Here is a 14,947-nt window from a genome sequence, read left to right as displayed (position 1 = left end):
GCCGGTGCGGGAGGGAGCAGGGTCGGTCCCAGCCGAGATCCCCGGCCGGGCCCTCCTGCGGGTCAGCCTGGGGACGCTCATGGGGAACGGGTCTCTGCTACTGGCAAGAAACAGGATTTAGGGAGGGAAAGTGGGCCAAGGGCAATGCCCAGCACTGGTGGCTTCTGTGATACCCAGGTACCTCTGCAAGGCACGGATCTCTCCGTCATGTCAACCCTCTGGCAGCTACAGGCATCTCCGTTACAGACACCAAAATCCCCCCCCACCGCCCGGCTCCAGACTGTTTGCCACCAAAGCCAAGCAAGTCCCACGAAGCAGGGAAGGTGGAGGAGACATTCCCTCCAGTAGCTCCTGGCCGGTTACCAAGCCAGGCCCTGAACAGCAGCCGGCCTCTTTGATGCAGGGCTGAGAATGGGTTCCTGGGAAAGAAGGAGGATGGAGGAAGGTGCCTGTCTTCCCCATCCCCCCCCGCCTGCTCTGCGCAGCCCAGGCTGGCTCCCCAGCTTCCCCCCCCCGCACCCAGCGGCAGGTTTTCCTGCAGAACAGGTTTGCTGGTATTAGCGATAGCGCTGCTGCTTTCTTGTCTTCCAGTCCCACCCCCCAGCGCTGAAGAAAAAAAGGAACAAAGGCGATGAGAATATCATAAAAGACTATGTAAAAAAAACCCAGAACTGCAGCAGCGAGTGCCTTGCGCTCATGAAGCACCGCAGCTCCCCGCTGCACATCACCGAACGCCCCCAGAAGAGGCTCTGGCGACAGACAGGTACCTGCTCTCCCACTTCTCCTCCCACCAGGAACACTCCGTTTCCCCTTAATGATTCAGATAAAACCACCCCCTTGTCCGGGACAGGCCTGTTGGTGTTACAAAAGAGGAAGGCCTCACCGATCGCCTCTCACTCCTCCACCACCCACGTACCGCAGCCGCTTTCACCTCCTGGCTCCCCACTGGCTGACCTGGGCCGGGATCACAGAATCACAGAATGGCAGGGGTTGGAAGGGACCTCGGGAGATCATCTAGTCCAGCCCCCCTGCTAAAGCAGGTTGTCCTAGAGCAGGTTGCACAGGACATCATCCAGGCGGGCTTTGAATATCTCCAGAGAAGGAGACTCCACAACCCCCCTGGGCAGCCTGTTCCAGGGCTCTGTCACCCTCAAAGTAAAGAAGTTCTTCCACATATTCAACTGAAACCTCTTCCAGCCATGCCGCAGTGCTGACCCCAGCTTCCCTCGCGCCTCCCTCCCAGCCTGTGTGCTCCCCAAAGGACTGGTCCCGAGCAGACGTTTCACCCAAAGCTGCCTGTGCAAAACTTGAGAGCATCCCCAGGTCCGTGCAAGTGAGGAGGTTCACCAGGAGTGGTGAGCGGGGAGCTGTACAGCTCCGGGGGCTTTGTGAGCACCTTGTTCTTCCCATGGCATTTGTTTTGCCAAAGTCAGATGCGTTGCTCCTGTCTTCTGGCATCAGGATTGACCAGGGGCTGGCCAGGAGGGCGCATCACACCCCCCCATCCCCTTTAATCAGAGTGAGGGACACACAGTTAATTAATTCTGCCTACATCTAAGTGCTTTTTATAGTGCTTTTTCATCCCTGGACTCTTGCCTTCAGCAAGTCGTGCTCCTGGCTAAAAGCTTTGGCTGCTCTGTTTGGCTGCAAGGTGAAGGTGCTGCTCCACCTCCTCCAGCCCCCTTCCCTCACAGAAAGGTTTTTCTTCCCTTTTTCTGTGCTGCTCCACCTAAGCAGGGACTTTGCTCTTCTGGCGGTGGTGTGTTCCGGACAGCAGCTTGAGTGGATGCGGTTACCGCTGTGATCTGACCTCATGGGACCTGACTGACATCATTTGTCTCGTTTAAACTGGTTCTTCAGATTTTGTTAAAAGTCCACCGGCAGTCAATGGCTTGTTCCTTACAATTGCCACTTCTGCATTCTGGATCTTACACAGGATTCTTTCAGCAGAACAAATGGGAACTAACATCCAGCCATCCTGTGCATGGGGAAGGCATGGAGAATGCAAACTCCTGGTTTAAAGCTCGGGTGACCAAATAGGAATCTAAAAGAGATTATTTAAAATCCCAGGACTTTCCCATGCAGAGCAGTATTTTACTGTCATCGCAGCTGTGCTCCTGCTTCCCGTCCCCTGACCCCAAGTGCACTTACCCACCGACCGTAACCACCCCGAGCCCCGCAGCACGTCCAGCTGGGACCGCCCGCTCCTCTGGCTCCCGGTGCTGAATATGAGCACAGGCTGAAGAAACAAAGGAGACAGGAGATGGAAGCCTTTAAATCCAGGTTTCCCAGTCTCAGAGACCATGTGAAAAACCCTTACTCTCTTTATTTAGTCTTTTCCTTATTTATTTAGTCCTTTCCTTCTTTATTTAGTCTTTTCCTCCATGAACTACTCTGTTCACAATTTGTATACCTGTCACTTTGTCCAGAAGAGTGATTATTGCTTAATTAATAATTTATTAACAATTCCCTGACAACGCAGGGATGGGATTCTCCTGGGGAAATATACTTTCCCTCATGTTGCTTTTAAAGATGCCAGATGTCTGCCTTAATTGCACAGATACAAAGCCAAACTCCATTGACGTCAGTGCTGTTAGCTGGGTTTTATTAGTAACAGGTAGATAGAAAAACCAGTATCGAGCAAAAATTCAGAGAGAATGACACGACACCCCCACAAACCTGACGGTGAGGAGTTCCTGGTGCCGGTACTTCCCTCATCTGCGATGTAGGGCTGAAGTGCCCAGACCAGAGCGCTCCTTTTTGCATCACCTCTTCCCCTCCTGAGAAGGAAAATACTGTGCAGAAAACGCACCTCGCGCCACGCTAATGAGGTAGGATCAGCAGTGGGAATCCGGCACTCTCCAGCTCCAGCCTCAGGAAGCGTCAGGGGCCTGGGAGCAGGAACAGGCTCTGCAGCCGCTCCCCCCACCCCACGGGAGCGTGGCTGCTGTTCCAGCGACCTTGGAGCTGAGCGAGGTGGAAGGAGCGGTGTGAGGCGGCGCTGGGAGCAGCTGTGTCTGGGGCCTCCCCACCTCGCCTCGGGAGCTGCTCTACGCTGGGGCCCCCATGAAGCTTGCGTACCCATGGGGACACGGCTGCACCCAGCCATGGGCCTTGCTGATCCTGGCCTTGCTGATCCCAGCCTTGCCTTACTGACCAGGCTTCCTAGCTCCATCCTGGACCTGCCCCGTCGTGATGGATTTGCGTGGTCATGACTGGAAGCTGATGGCATCCTGTATACAGAAACGCAGTAATTTACAGTCTGCTGAGGCTAAATTACTAAAGAGCCTTTTCTATTTAATAAACACCAACTTAGAAGCACATGCAACTAGACAAACTGATGCCTGTAAAAAATGGTTTAATGTTTACTGGATTTCCCCAACACTTGTCACAACAGAGGGAGCGGTTCCTTCTGCTTTACTGACAATGATGGGGTGAACCCATTTCTTGGGTTCCTAACCCAAGACACTGAAGACTATTTTCTTTTTGCTCTGAAAAACGTTAAGGAGTTGCAGAATTTTACTGAATTAAAAGCAGCACCACCTGAGTGCTGGGGTAGTGTCCCTGATGGATGTCAATGGGAACAGCTCTGGGGAAGCTGTGGCGATGCCCCGGTGCTGGCCCACACTGGGTGAGGGAGTGCTGTACTGGGAAGGCTGGTCTGCAGCCCCGGCACAGCTCCTCACCAATTCCAGGTCTGGAGACACGGAGACTCTGACACCTCCGCGGCAGCAAGATGATTGTCTTCAAAATGGAAAGCGTAGACAAGGCCAGGAGCCTGTCAAGCGTGCGGGTAAGTAATCCCAGTGGCTCCAGAAGCTTTGTAAGAATGAAGCTGGAAGTTAAGCGTGCAAACAGTATCTCACAGATGCGGCTTGGAATAGCGTGGTTTTCAATCTGCTCTTTATTGTCTTTATTTCTGTTTTTTCTGTTCTACGTCTTCACGGTTCAGTGGTGCTGCTGAATGCCAAGGAGTCAATCCTCAGCAACGGAGCTTGCACAACTGGAATACACCCACATCCTAAGCATTATTCACTAGAGTTACAAATCAACTCTTCCAACTCCGTGGTGCATCTGGCCAGCAACAAATCAACCCAGCTGTTTGACGTGGGCGCAGCAAGCATCTCAACCCAAAGAACAAGGAAGGTCTTAGCGGGGAGGAACGACTGCCACGTGGTAATGCCTCAGGCAAGCGACCCCGCGGAGCAAACTGTGGCCTCTTTGAAAAGCTGATCCCTTTGGGAGCGTCACATCGCGGTTGCACCAGCTGGGGCAGCCACTGCCGCAGCAAGGGGAAATAAAAACCATTCAGCACGTTACTGTGCCCACTGCGATCCCTTCAAATTGCTTCTGCCTCGTCTTCAGTCGTTGCCTTGCTAGAAGCCCAAGCCGTACACTCTCAGGAGCAAAGAGCGTCCTTTTATATTGTACGTGCCTACCGGCCTACCATACCCAGCCGAGCGAGGCCCTGGCCTCTCTAATGACCATTTTTAGGCTCTCATTGATGAAAGTAAAGCCAGGGGATTTTACTTCTTATACACACAACAACAATCAGGATTTCGATCCCCGGTTGAAGCCGCTGAGCTCCTTTCATCTGCTCGTGATGCTGCCGTGAGCAGAGAAGCTCCCCGCTGTGCTGGCTGAAGAGAAGCCACTGCCGAAGGCTGCCGAGCCGCGGTACAGCTCCTGAGGGCAGGCTCCTGGAGGGCGATGGTGCAAAGCCAAGGCTAAGGGACCTTCCCGCTGCCAGACCTCCCTCCCACCTGCCCCATCCCGGCAGTCACGCTGCGGTCTGTAAGCAGAGAGACGGTATGGTACGAAGCGAGGGAACCCACCCAGCACTTACCGGTCCCTTCCCAGGTGCCAGGAGCCGCTTTGAAGCTCCTGGCAGATTGTATTGAACCACCAGGTTGCCTTTTGGAGAGGCGCTCATTACTTTTAATCAGATAGCAGAATCATAGAATAGAATCATAGAATCACAGAATCATTTAGGTTGGAAAAGACCTTTGAGATCATCAAGTCCAACCGTTACCCTGCCATCCCACCACTAAACCCTGTCCCTACGCACCTCGTCTGCCCAGCTTTTAAATACCTCCAGGGACGGGGACTCGACCACTTCCCTGGGCAGCCCGTTCCAGTGCCTGACAACCCTTTCTGTGAAGAAATTTTTCCTAATGTCCAACCTAAACCTGTCCTGGCACAACTTCAGACCATTTCCCCTCATCCTATCGCCCATTAACCTGGGAGAAGAGGCCGACCCCCACCTCACTACAGCCTCCTGTCAGGCAGTTGTAGAGGGCAATAAGGTCTCCCCTCAGCCTCCTCTTCTCCAGGGTAAACAACCCCAGTTCCCTCAGCCGCTCCTTGTTAAGACTGGTGCTCCAGACCCCTCACCAGCTTCTTTGCTCTCCTCTGGACATGTTCCAGCAACCCAACGTCTTTCTTGTAGTGAGGGGCCCAAAACTGAACACAGTATTCGAGGTGGGGCCTCGAGCAGCCACAATAAACTCAAAGACTTGGTAAATGTCAAAGTCCGACTTCTTCCTTCCCTAAAGAAACGCCCACAAAACGAACACTCATTTTTATTAGCTGGCGGAATCCTCAGTTAACTATCTGAGATGGAAACAGCAATTACATATGTGAAAATAGGGCGGGAAGTGTAACTCAGTGCCAGGAATTTCATAGTTAGTGGTGGCCCGAGTGCCACTAGAAGCCTCCCCCATGTCTGAATATCCAGGTACCACTTTATAATATGCTTAATCTGACCCACCTGTGGGCTACGACAGCCAAGAACACTCACTCCCTGCGTGCTCCCACCATGTTTACCCCAAATCTACCATCATAGAGCTTTGCTACAACATTATCAGTTGCCTGATCCTGTGTAAAACTCTTTTATTGGTGGATTTATTTCCTAGTTTCCCTACTGGAGGGAACGGGCTGTCTTGCTAGGCGCTGGGGGGGGGGGGAAAATTAAAAAAAAAATTATCCCCTTTGGTGGCAGCCTGCAACCGCAACCAAGTATGCTCTAAAATGAAACTAGCTACACCCTAGAGGAAACTTCAGCGTGCCACAGCTGGTAGCAGCCAACACCACGCAACACATGCGTCAGACAGAAGCCTTCTGGTCACATCCTGGGATGGTACCAACCCGGGTCTGCAAAGCTGCATCCGCAGACCGTCAGCATGGATCGAGCGATCAGTGTGGTGAACTGCGCTGAGCTATGGCAGCCCAGACTCCGGCTTGGAGGATGAGGAGAGGGGACTGCCCCCGCTGCAGAGGCCTCCGCCGTGCAGTTGGGCGAGGGGCCACAGGGTTTCTCAGGGTTGCAGCGGTGACGCACTCCTGGGAAAGCGCAGGGCTTCCCAGCACCCCCTCCGCCAGCAGGAACCCCGCTCAGGAAGGCAAACCCTGCTCAAGTTGGACCCTAACAAGGAACCAACTAAGCCCGACGCACAAGCACCCACCTCCCACAGCAACAGGTAAGCAGCCACCAGGGGGGCACAACTTGGAGAAGTCTCACACCCACATCACCACCGTGACCAGGAGGTACTGGTGAATTATTCCATTTTCTGGGATGCCCAACCTGTGGACACAAGCAGGGAGCGGGAAGGCCAGCGCTGAAACCTTGCCTCCAACTAGACGGGGTTTATAACCTTTCCTTCTCCATCACCACCCCTGAAGTTCCAGCCTTTTGCTTTAAGAAACATCCCAGGGACTCTAGCCTCTTAATCGCTACCCACCCGAACCAAAACCCGCCCAGCAGTACCAGGCACCAGCTACGCTGTGTCCCAGGCTCTGCTTCCAGCCTGGCGTACAACCGCCACGCCCCTTGCACAAGGCAGCTGGACGCTTGCGCTAGGAGAAGGTGGATAGGTCACACCGGCATTCCGCGTTCCCAACAGGCATAACAATTGATGTATTATTGAAATACAAACCCAGTTTAAACAGAAAAGAGAAAAAAAAAAAAAAAAAAAAGGAAGAAAGGCAGCAGGAGTAACCCTGTATTTAGATTTAATAAAAAAAAATGGCTTTGTACTGCTGCAGTAAAACACACCTGAAATGAAACAAGGACACTTGCACATGCTTCATGGCTTCTCCCCATCTTTCAAACGCCGTTTGCCACACCTGTAGGGCTAAGTGACAATCTGATGCCAGGGCCACCTGCAGCGCTCACAGACCTACACCCCGGTGCTGGGAAGGGAACCTGCAGCTCCGGTCACCGCTACGCAACTGGCAAGCGACATCTTCCCCTTCATCCAGCTGCACGTTCTGCTACAACAATTCAACTGGGAGAAGCGGCTTGCTGGGCACTGGAGCCTCGACTTCTCAAAACACGCATTCTCACGGTGAGGAAAAAAAAAAAAAAAATCAACCAACCAAAAAACCCCCAAAGCATCGTTGCTCTCTTGCCAGCCCAGATTTTCCAGAGCAAAGGGCTGTGGAAGGCAACAGAAAACCCCAAAGCTGAGCAGTACACCAAACCCATCACCCACGCCACCACAGGGGTTTCCTGCTGTCGGGGACCAGGTTGCTCTTTGTACCATTTCTAAAGGAACCCGGTACCCCTGCCTTGGCCAGACCAAGGATCTACAGAACTCACTTCCACAGCTACACCCATCAGCCCCTCAGGGGCTCCTGCGCCCCCCCAAATTTGAGGGAGTAGGGTGCCCACTTCCCCCGCCACAGGGACACCACGCAGGGGTGACACAGCCACAGCCAGCTCCTGGGCAGCAGCGCATTCCAACTCGCAGAGGCACGGGTTCCCCTCAGCGCCAAACCCTGCACTCGGTGGAGCTGCTGAAGGCCTCAGAACCACCCCCATCACCAACACCTGGGGAGCTTTTGTTAGGAAGAGGTCAGGGCCCAGACAGCTGCCTTCCACTTTCAGCAGCTGGCACCCCTGCACTGCCCATGACCCCTCACCCGCTGCTGGCCCAGGTTTCGGATCTCCGCTGCTGCAACAACGCCTAAGCTAAAACTCAAGACACTTCCCCCTCCCCCCCCATCTCATTCAAGAGATTTTTGTCATTTTGTCTCAAACTTTGCACTTTCATTAAGGTGTGTCAATACTTACTTGAAAGAGAAATAAGGGAGTTCAGAGTCACAAGTGAAGACTGACCAAAACCAAATCCTTTATTTCCACAACTGTATAAATGTGCTCCAAGCATGTGTCCAACACAAGTTAGAAAAACAAAATAGAACATGCCAGTTGCAAACTAGATCAGTTCACCGACGTGCTGACTCCTTGGTATTAGGCTTAGTTACACAAGACCAGTCACAGTAAAAAGATACATTTTAGAGTACAAAGAGTAGCAGGATGTTAAGCCATTTCAGCTTGTGCATATACAAGTCACACTTCTGGCAGAAAATGCAGAGAAGGTTGCATTATTATGCTGGAAGCTACGTTGCATCGCTTTAAATGGCATCAATATCGATATCGTCATCTTTGTTGTTTGCAGGCTTCACAGTTTCAACTTTAGGTACACTGGCAGTTGTAGAGTACACCACCTGTGGAGACAAGACACTCGCTTTTACTACAGCGCCTACTGCCATCTTAAGCGCTGGACTCCATGTAACATCACAAGTTGCAACATCCCCTGCTCAACAGCCCTCCTGTTGCCGCCAGCCCCGTGCCAGGCTGCTCCTGTTCTGCCGCACGGGGCACAGCACCTTCCCGTACAGGAGCTAGTACTGCACAGGAAGCCCGTGTTCAGGCGTGCTGGAACTGTAACTACACCTCAACGCCCATCTTCAGAAGGCAGAGGTGTGCACGTGTGTCTGTAGGAAGCAGGATCTTTTATCCAGGAAGAGGAGTAGGTACTACTGGGAGGAGACCGACCAACCAACCCCCAGGCAAAGAAGATCCCAGCCACAGTCAGCCAGAGCCTAGCCAACAGTTACCCAGGCCTAACTGTGAGGCAAACAGCACCCGCTCTTTGATTGGCTTTTCCAACACACACCCACCCGCTAACCCTTCTACAACACAGGGCTTTACACACAATACCCCTTGTCGTCTCTCCCCTGGTACGAGCTACTGCTGTGCAGGAGACTGCACCACTCCACAGCGGCAGTCTGTGGCTATTAAGATGCACCTGTACTGATACAAAAACCATCTTGGGTCAGCAAGTGACTGGGTAGCAAAAGCGCTCTGACAAAGCCGTTAGAAGTGAGGTGCTCCTCCAGTTCCCAACGTGCACAGCAATACATGACACAAGCCGTTTCATAGCCCACCGGGATGAAGAACAAGACTTGAGCATGCAAAACAGCATGACCTCAGGGTTGGTCACAGTGAGTGAGCCTTGCCTACCTCTATGTTTTCATCTTCGTCCTCTTCTTCATTACCAGAGGATTCTTCTTCAGCTTCCTTCAGCCATTTAATAAATGGTTCTGCTTTGACACGGATTTCTTTGGCAAGCTCCTTTGAAACATATTTCTTTGAGGCCTGAAAGACAGAAGTACAGACTGCCTGGACACTGAAGTTCACATCAGATCACACCCAAATACACCAAGAGCTTAACTTGCAACTTGAACCATACCCCACTGCCCTGAACAACCCTTTCTTGAAAGGGAGGTTTCTTCCAGACTGTTACTGATCCGAGATCAGCTGTTTAAAAACATCTGCACACCAGGATGCAACACCAGAACAGAGAAACCCCATGCAGAATGCTACATTCAGTACTTAGCTGGCACAGTACATGAAATACTGCCCCTTACCTTTTCTGCCCAGCCAAGGATGACTTCTTCTTCCAGAAGATCTGCATCATACATTTCCTTCAAAATATGTGGTATTTTAGAAATAAGCTGAGACTGATGCATGGCTACCACACACTCAAAGCCATGGAGAAGGTACCTCTGAGCCTTCTTGTTGTTGTGGCAGAACTAGAATTGTGATAAAACAAACAGGGATGAATTTAGCTTTTTTTTCCTTTCCAGAAAGAGCTGCTGCTTCTGTGCTCAACTCTGAGACGGCAAAGTTTAAAACGGCTCATTCTATCCCGCCCAGCAGTTTTCCCTAGCTAAGAAATAGTGGTTTAAAAACAAAATCCCCCTACAAACAGCCTTCTTCCCCACAGCACCGAGCAATCCAGAACACAGTCAAGTAGTTGCTACAAAACCCCAACACAACAGTCGTTACACTGGGCGCAGAAGAGACAGCTTACACGAAGGAAGTGACGTCTGTATTTCCTGATCTGTTCACGAATCTTTTCGTCGAAAAGGACTTCAGTGAGAACTAGAGGGCCCATAGCCTTTACATCCAGTCTCTCTGCTTCTGCTACAATGTCTTTGTCAGAAGTTTCAATGACACCTTCTTCCTTCTTTTTCTGCAAGACAGGAACAGGTAGGTATGTTTTAAAGCTCCAGAAGTCTGCATCAATGCTCCATTGCACCACTTCCTTCCCCACCACTGCTGGAACCAGTACTCTGGTAGAAGCTTAAGGAGCTTGCTCTTAATCTAACCAACACCGATACAACTACAGCAAAGTGGCTACCAAGCAAACGACAAGAGAATAATCACCTTCACAAAATCAAATAGTATGTTGACCCTCTCCTCCACTGTTCTTTCCAGGTCTTCACTAAGCGTGAGGTTCTTTGCATGGTCACTGATTTCATCCATTCTACGCCTCTGGGCTTCTTCTGTTGTGTCTTCACCCCAGTCATCATCATCCTCCTCCTCCTGAAAAACAAAACCAAACCAAGAGATTCATACAATGTTACCACAAGCTTAGTAGTAAGCGAGTCATGTTTCTAGATACAGAGATACAGACACAGAGAGCATTTTTACAAACGAGTGCTTTTGACTTTTCCCTAGGGAAAGGGTCACACTATGATTATTAGCAAGTCAAAGACAGTGGAGAAAGGGCAGATGTAGGGGAGAAGTAATGGAAGCTAGACATGCGTTTGTAGCATTACTTAAGCGTGGTGTTTCACCACTCGCTCTAGACAGTCAGGAGGTATTCCTTTCCAGGGACCTGCACTGTAAAGGTTTCCCTTTGCAAGGAGCACAGGTACTGTCACTGAAGAGTTGACAAAGCTGCTATAGAGGGGAGACAGGGTTACTTCTGTTCCAGCAGTGAAGTTCTACATACAGTAAGAATTTCTGGTGCAATGTTGACTTGAATAGCCATGACTTAAAGTCCACCCATCCTCATCTCCCCACTTTCCCTTCTACTTACCACAACCTGTGGAGGAGTAATCTCCTCTGGTGGTGGGGGTGGAAGTGTCTCATTGCTGGACACAGAACCATTCTCTTTGTCCTTGCCTTTTCTGTTCTTCTTCTCCTTTTCTTTCTTTCCTGTACCAGTGTCACCACTTTCTGCAAGTGAATTGTAGTGTTTCAACTTTCTCTAGTTCATAGACTAAAGCCCCTGCGCTATTGCACCTCTGCCAAATCCCCATTGCAAAGACATCTGAAAGGTTGTCCAAGTCTATATAACAGGTGATCTCACAAAGCAGAGACCCCTGGAATAGGTTAGACTTTTCTATTCTAGCAAGCTTAAATTGCAGCAGGCAACTGGATGCTTACTACAGAGTGTTGCTTGCACGGGACAATTACATTACAGTTAGCATGTGCTATACTGCTTTTACTTCCTACCCTTCTACTTCATGCTGACCTAAAAGCAAAACTGCAACGAGCGCCTGCTGAGCAGCTCTCCTCCTATCAAGTCTTGTCCTGCACAGGCAACCACCACTCTTCTCTTCACAGATACTCCTACTGGGGAAGGATCCCCATCACAAGCATTGAAGCTATGAGCACAGCTGCTTCATCCTGACCTACAAACATACTCCGGGACTTTGCTGGAGCCTTTTTATACTTTAATTAGAGGTGAGCAATTTGTTTTTCTACTTCGTTAACAGCACTCACACTGAAGAAGTTCCCTTTACCCTCACCAAATAAGGAAACACACTCACCAGGTGGGTTTTTGAGAATGAACGTGCAGAGTTTATGGTTTGTGTCAAGCATGCCTCGATAGCCACAGGCTTTGCAAGAGTTACCTATAGTTTGTTTCTTAGGATTGACATGCTGTAAAAAGAGAACAACCTCCAGTTAACATACCACTTACAACACAACTATGCGTTAAAGCCTAAACCTGATGTTTACATTACCAACTCCACAGGATTAAGCCAAAGGTTTAAATACTCTCCATCACCCCCAACAGCGCAAGTTTAGAAGTAGCAATTCAGCTCACAAGCTTTGAGCTGTTAGAAGTCTAGAACATTCCAAGGGGCAGTGGGAGTATACTGGATTCTCTCTTCATAGATACTCAAAAGTCAGCTATTGACATCACACCACTTCCATAAACATCTAATTAAATATTTCTATAGCATTACCATTAACACAGACAGTGAGTACTCACCAGATCAGTTTCAGGATTCTCACACTCAGGACAGAGAACAAATTTTTTAATGAATCCATCCAACATGTCTTGCAGCTTATTCGCCTCATGAGATCCATTGACAATGTAACGGTCATTCTTAACATCAAACTGGGTCTGTGCTCCCAGCTCACAACCAAAAAATTTGGTAGGATCTGTAAAGAAAGTGTAATCATCACCACTACCCTCATATCTTCACTGTGATTTTTAACAGCAAGTAAATATGCCACTGCTTCTTTCTGTTCATTATTTCATCCTGACAATGATACTTCTAACAAATCTTGAAAAAACAGCATTAACTAATGCTTTATTAGCTACTTAACACTACCACTTCAAACACAAAAGCATAAAAGAAAATGCTGCGTCACTCCAGACTACTTACACGTTGGAGGCCGATTAAGCGCCTTTGCAACGTCAACCATGTTGACTATAACTGTCTTTATTCCATTTCCTTTGCCCTCCACCTGAATTAAAAAAAAAAGTGTTTTAATCGTAAGTGACTGCAACAGCCAAGCCCAGTATGTATTCCCCATTTCACTACATCGAAGTTCTGCTTTGAAGTTTGTCATCTTAGAAGAGGTAACATGCACTTAGTCTGGACAGAAGGGAGCAGACATCCTCCTTGCCCTGTGACTGGCTACACATTGGCATCATTACCTCACACCTCTACTTCTCTTCTATCAAGACAACAATACAAAACACTACCTACTTACCACTAATGGTCAATAAATTACCTTGGCAATCAGACGGGGCATTTTGTAGCGATAGAACTGATCTGAAACACTGCGGTTGACGTTGACAGACATTTTGGCTTATTAGTAGCTTTATCAATAAGATGAAGAGATCTTTGATTGCAGTTTTTTGGTATCTTCTGTCTGGAGAAGACGGGATGACATAAACGACTGCAAGAGTTCTCGGTCTCTGACATGAAAAAATTTTCGCCACTGAGGCTGTAAGGTTCTTGCTTGTATGCTATGTTTCCCCAATACAGGTACCAGTGGCTGCGCAACAGCTCTGCAAGCGTTAATAAACAGAAAAGAAATTAAGTTTACCTTAATGTGTACCAAACAGATTTTGCTAAAGAGCTAATAAAAGGACTATATGTAGGGTGAAAAGAAATAGAAAAAAGTACATTCTTTATGCTACGGCTTTCTTCAACTTGTGAAACTGAAAATAACAGCTTTTAACTGTACTGCTAAAGAGCTTTTCCTCAACTACACCACAGAGCTTTCCACCCTCTTCTGTCTTGCTACCCAGAAAGCACTGAACAGTTTAAGACTATTTTCTGTACAATTAACTCCTGAAGGAGTGCTGCGGTCACTAAGGAAGGGGAAGGAACACTGGTTTATTATGGAGACCAATGGCTCTTGCACTGAGAGGGTCATGTGATACATCTCAGGCTGCAGGAAGCAGGACAAAGATCTGGAAAAGAGCTTGAAATTCCACATCATAGCATGAACCTATCACAAACTGAAGTATGTCAGAATGTTGAGAAGTATCAGTAAGATGAAGCAGCAGCAATCTGTAGCCCAACATAATTTTTACATGGCTTACCAGTTTTTTTGGATCGGAGTGGAAAAGAGTTGAAAGTTAGGTAATTCTCCCTCTCACTTATGGATTCTCATAGCAGCTTCTGTTGAGTTTTGACTTAACAATAAGCCTGATAAAGTCTGACATAAGTTGCTTCACTGTAGAAAGCCTAGCAATGCAGAGGTACAGAGCAGTGCAGCAGCTTTTCCAGTTGATTTTTTTCTTAGGGGAAGGGGGAGGAAGGGGAAGGAGGATGAATCCTATTATTAAAGTTGCCTTAAGCAGTATTTACATATTTAAATTAACACGTGCCTCTATAATCAGATCTAAGAGTACTTAAGCCACAACTGGTTGACTACACAGGCAACCCTGACTACAGCACGGCTATTCTGACACGTCATCATGTTGTTATCATTAATAGCAGAAGCGTTGACACATTAAAATAGCTTTCTTAGTATTTATGTATTAAGTATATGTGCAAGTTTATCAGTTCCATACAGTCCGAGCCCCTCCGGTCAGGTTTACAAATTTTTTACACAAGAAGCAAATAGATTTTTATTTGCCTCTCCCATTACCCCAGAAGCAGTTTTGCCCTTTCTCAGCAAAAAGTGCACCGTGGACTTTGTTTCAAGCACGAGGCTTCCTTCCCCAAGATGTCTAAAAAGAGCCACCACGTGACCTGACCACGCGCTTGCAGAAGCACTGAGGAAGCAGGTATCTCGGTGACGGAGCATGAGCTCTCAGACAGAACGTGTGGTTTTCCCCTCCTTCCAGATTACAGCTTTTGTCTGCTGCACAACGTTGTTAACTTTAACCCTTAAGGCATCATTCCCCCCCCCCCCCCCCCCCCCGGCCTCCATATGCTATGCACAGAGAAAAAAGCGGGAAGGCAGACAGACTCCGTGCTTCAAAGCAGTTTCCCCGCCCTAACTCAGCCCCGTGATGAGTCATAAATGCAGCAATTAAGCACTGAGTCAGCCCTGGAAGAGATGGGGGAAGTCACCTCCAGCCACGCATGCGCTCTCCAGCAGCAGGAGGGGGAC

At 49.1% G+C, this 14,947-nt stretch overlaps 2 protein-coding genes and 1 non-coding gene across 5 annotated transcripts; all 3 read right to left on the bottom strand.

Annotated features, from left to right (window-relative positions):
• Nucleotides 1-1,157: 1,157 nt before the first annotated feature.
• LOC118452105 lies at nt 1,158-7,260 on the bottom strand. Of its 3 annotated transcripts, none has more exons than XM_035892646.1 (5): nt 7,055-7,260; nt 6,465-6,583; nt 2,680-3,233; nt 2,152-2,239; nt 1,158-2,044 (listed from the first exon to the last, which is right to left on the bottom strand). In XM_035892646.1, the coding sequence occupies exons 1-5, from the start codon at nt 7,100-7,102 to the stop codon at nt 1,963-1,965; spliced, it is 891 nt and encodes a 296-aa protein (XP_035748539.1). In that variant the 5' UTR covers nt 7,103-7,260; the 3' UTR covers nt 1,158-1,962. The 3 variants fall into 3 exon arrangements, with proteins under 3 accessions (XP_035748539.1, XP_035748540.1, XP_035748541.1); XM_035892647.1 differs by having other exon boundaries at nt 1,158-1,978; XM_035892648.1 differs by lacking the exon at nt 6,465-6,583.
• Nucleotides 7,261-8,108: 848 nt separating this feature from the next.
• On the bottom strand, nt 8,109-14,677 carry EIF5 (eukaryotic translation initiation factor 5). Its single transcript, XM_009637095.2, has 11 exons — nt 13,929-14,677; nt 13,109-13,388; nt 12,757-12,838; nt 12,357-12,529; nt 11,911-12,022; nt 11,175-11,314; nt 10,517-10,675; nt 10,161-10,322; nt 9,715-9,879; nt 9,308-9,442; nt 8,109-8,508 (listed from the first exon to the last, which is right to left on the bottom strand). The coding sequence occupies exons 2-11, from the start codon at nt 13,178-13,180 to the stop codon at nt 8,416-8,418; spliced, it is 1,293 nt and encodes a 430-aa protein (XP_009635390.1). The 5' UTR covers nt 13,181-13,388; nt 13,929-14,677; the 3' UTR covers nt 8,109-8,415.
• On the bottom strand, nt 11,416-11,539 carry LOC118452108. Its single transcript, XR_004841763.1, has one exon. It is a non-coding gene; the product is annotated as a small nucleolar RNA SNORA28 (small nucleolar RNA).
• Nucleotides 14,678-14,947: the final 270 nt, after the last annotated feature.

Source organism: Egretta garzetta, unplaced genomic scaffold, assembly GCF_000687185.1.
Source record: "Egretta garzetta isolate BGI_Z169 unplaced genomic scaffold, ASM68718v1 scaffold334, whole genome shotgun sequence".
NCBI lineage: Eukaryota > Metazoa > Chordata > Aves > Pelecaniformes > Ardeidae > Egretta > Egretta garzetta.
The sequence above is the reverse complement of the archived record's forward strand: the minus strand, read 5'-3'. Positions and strand labels throughout refer to the sequence as shown.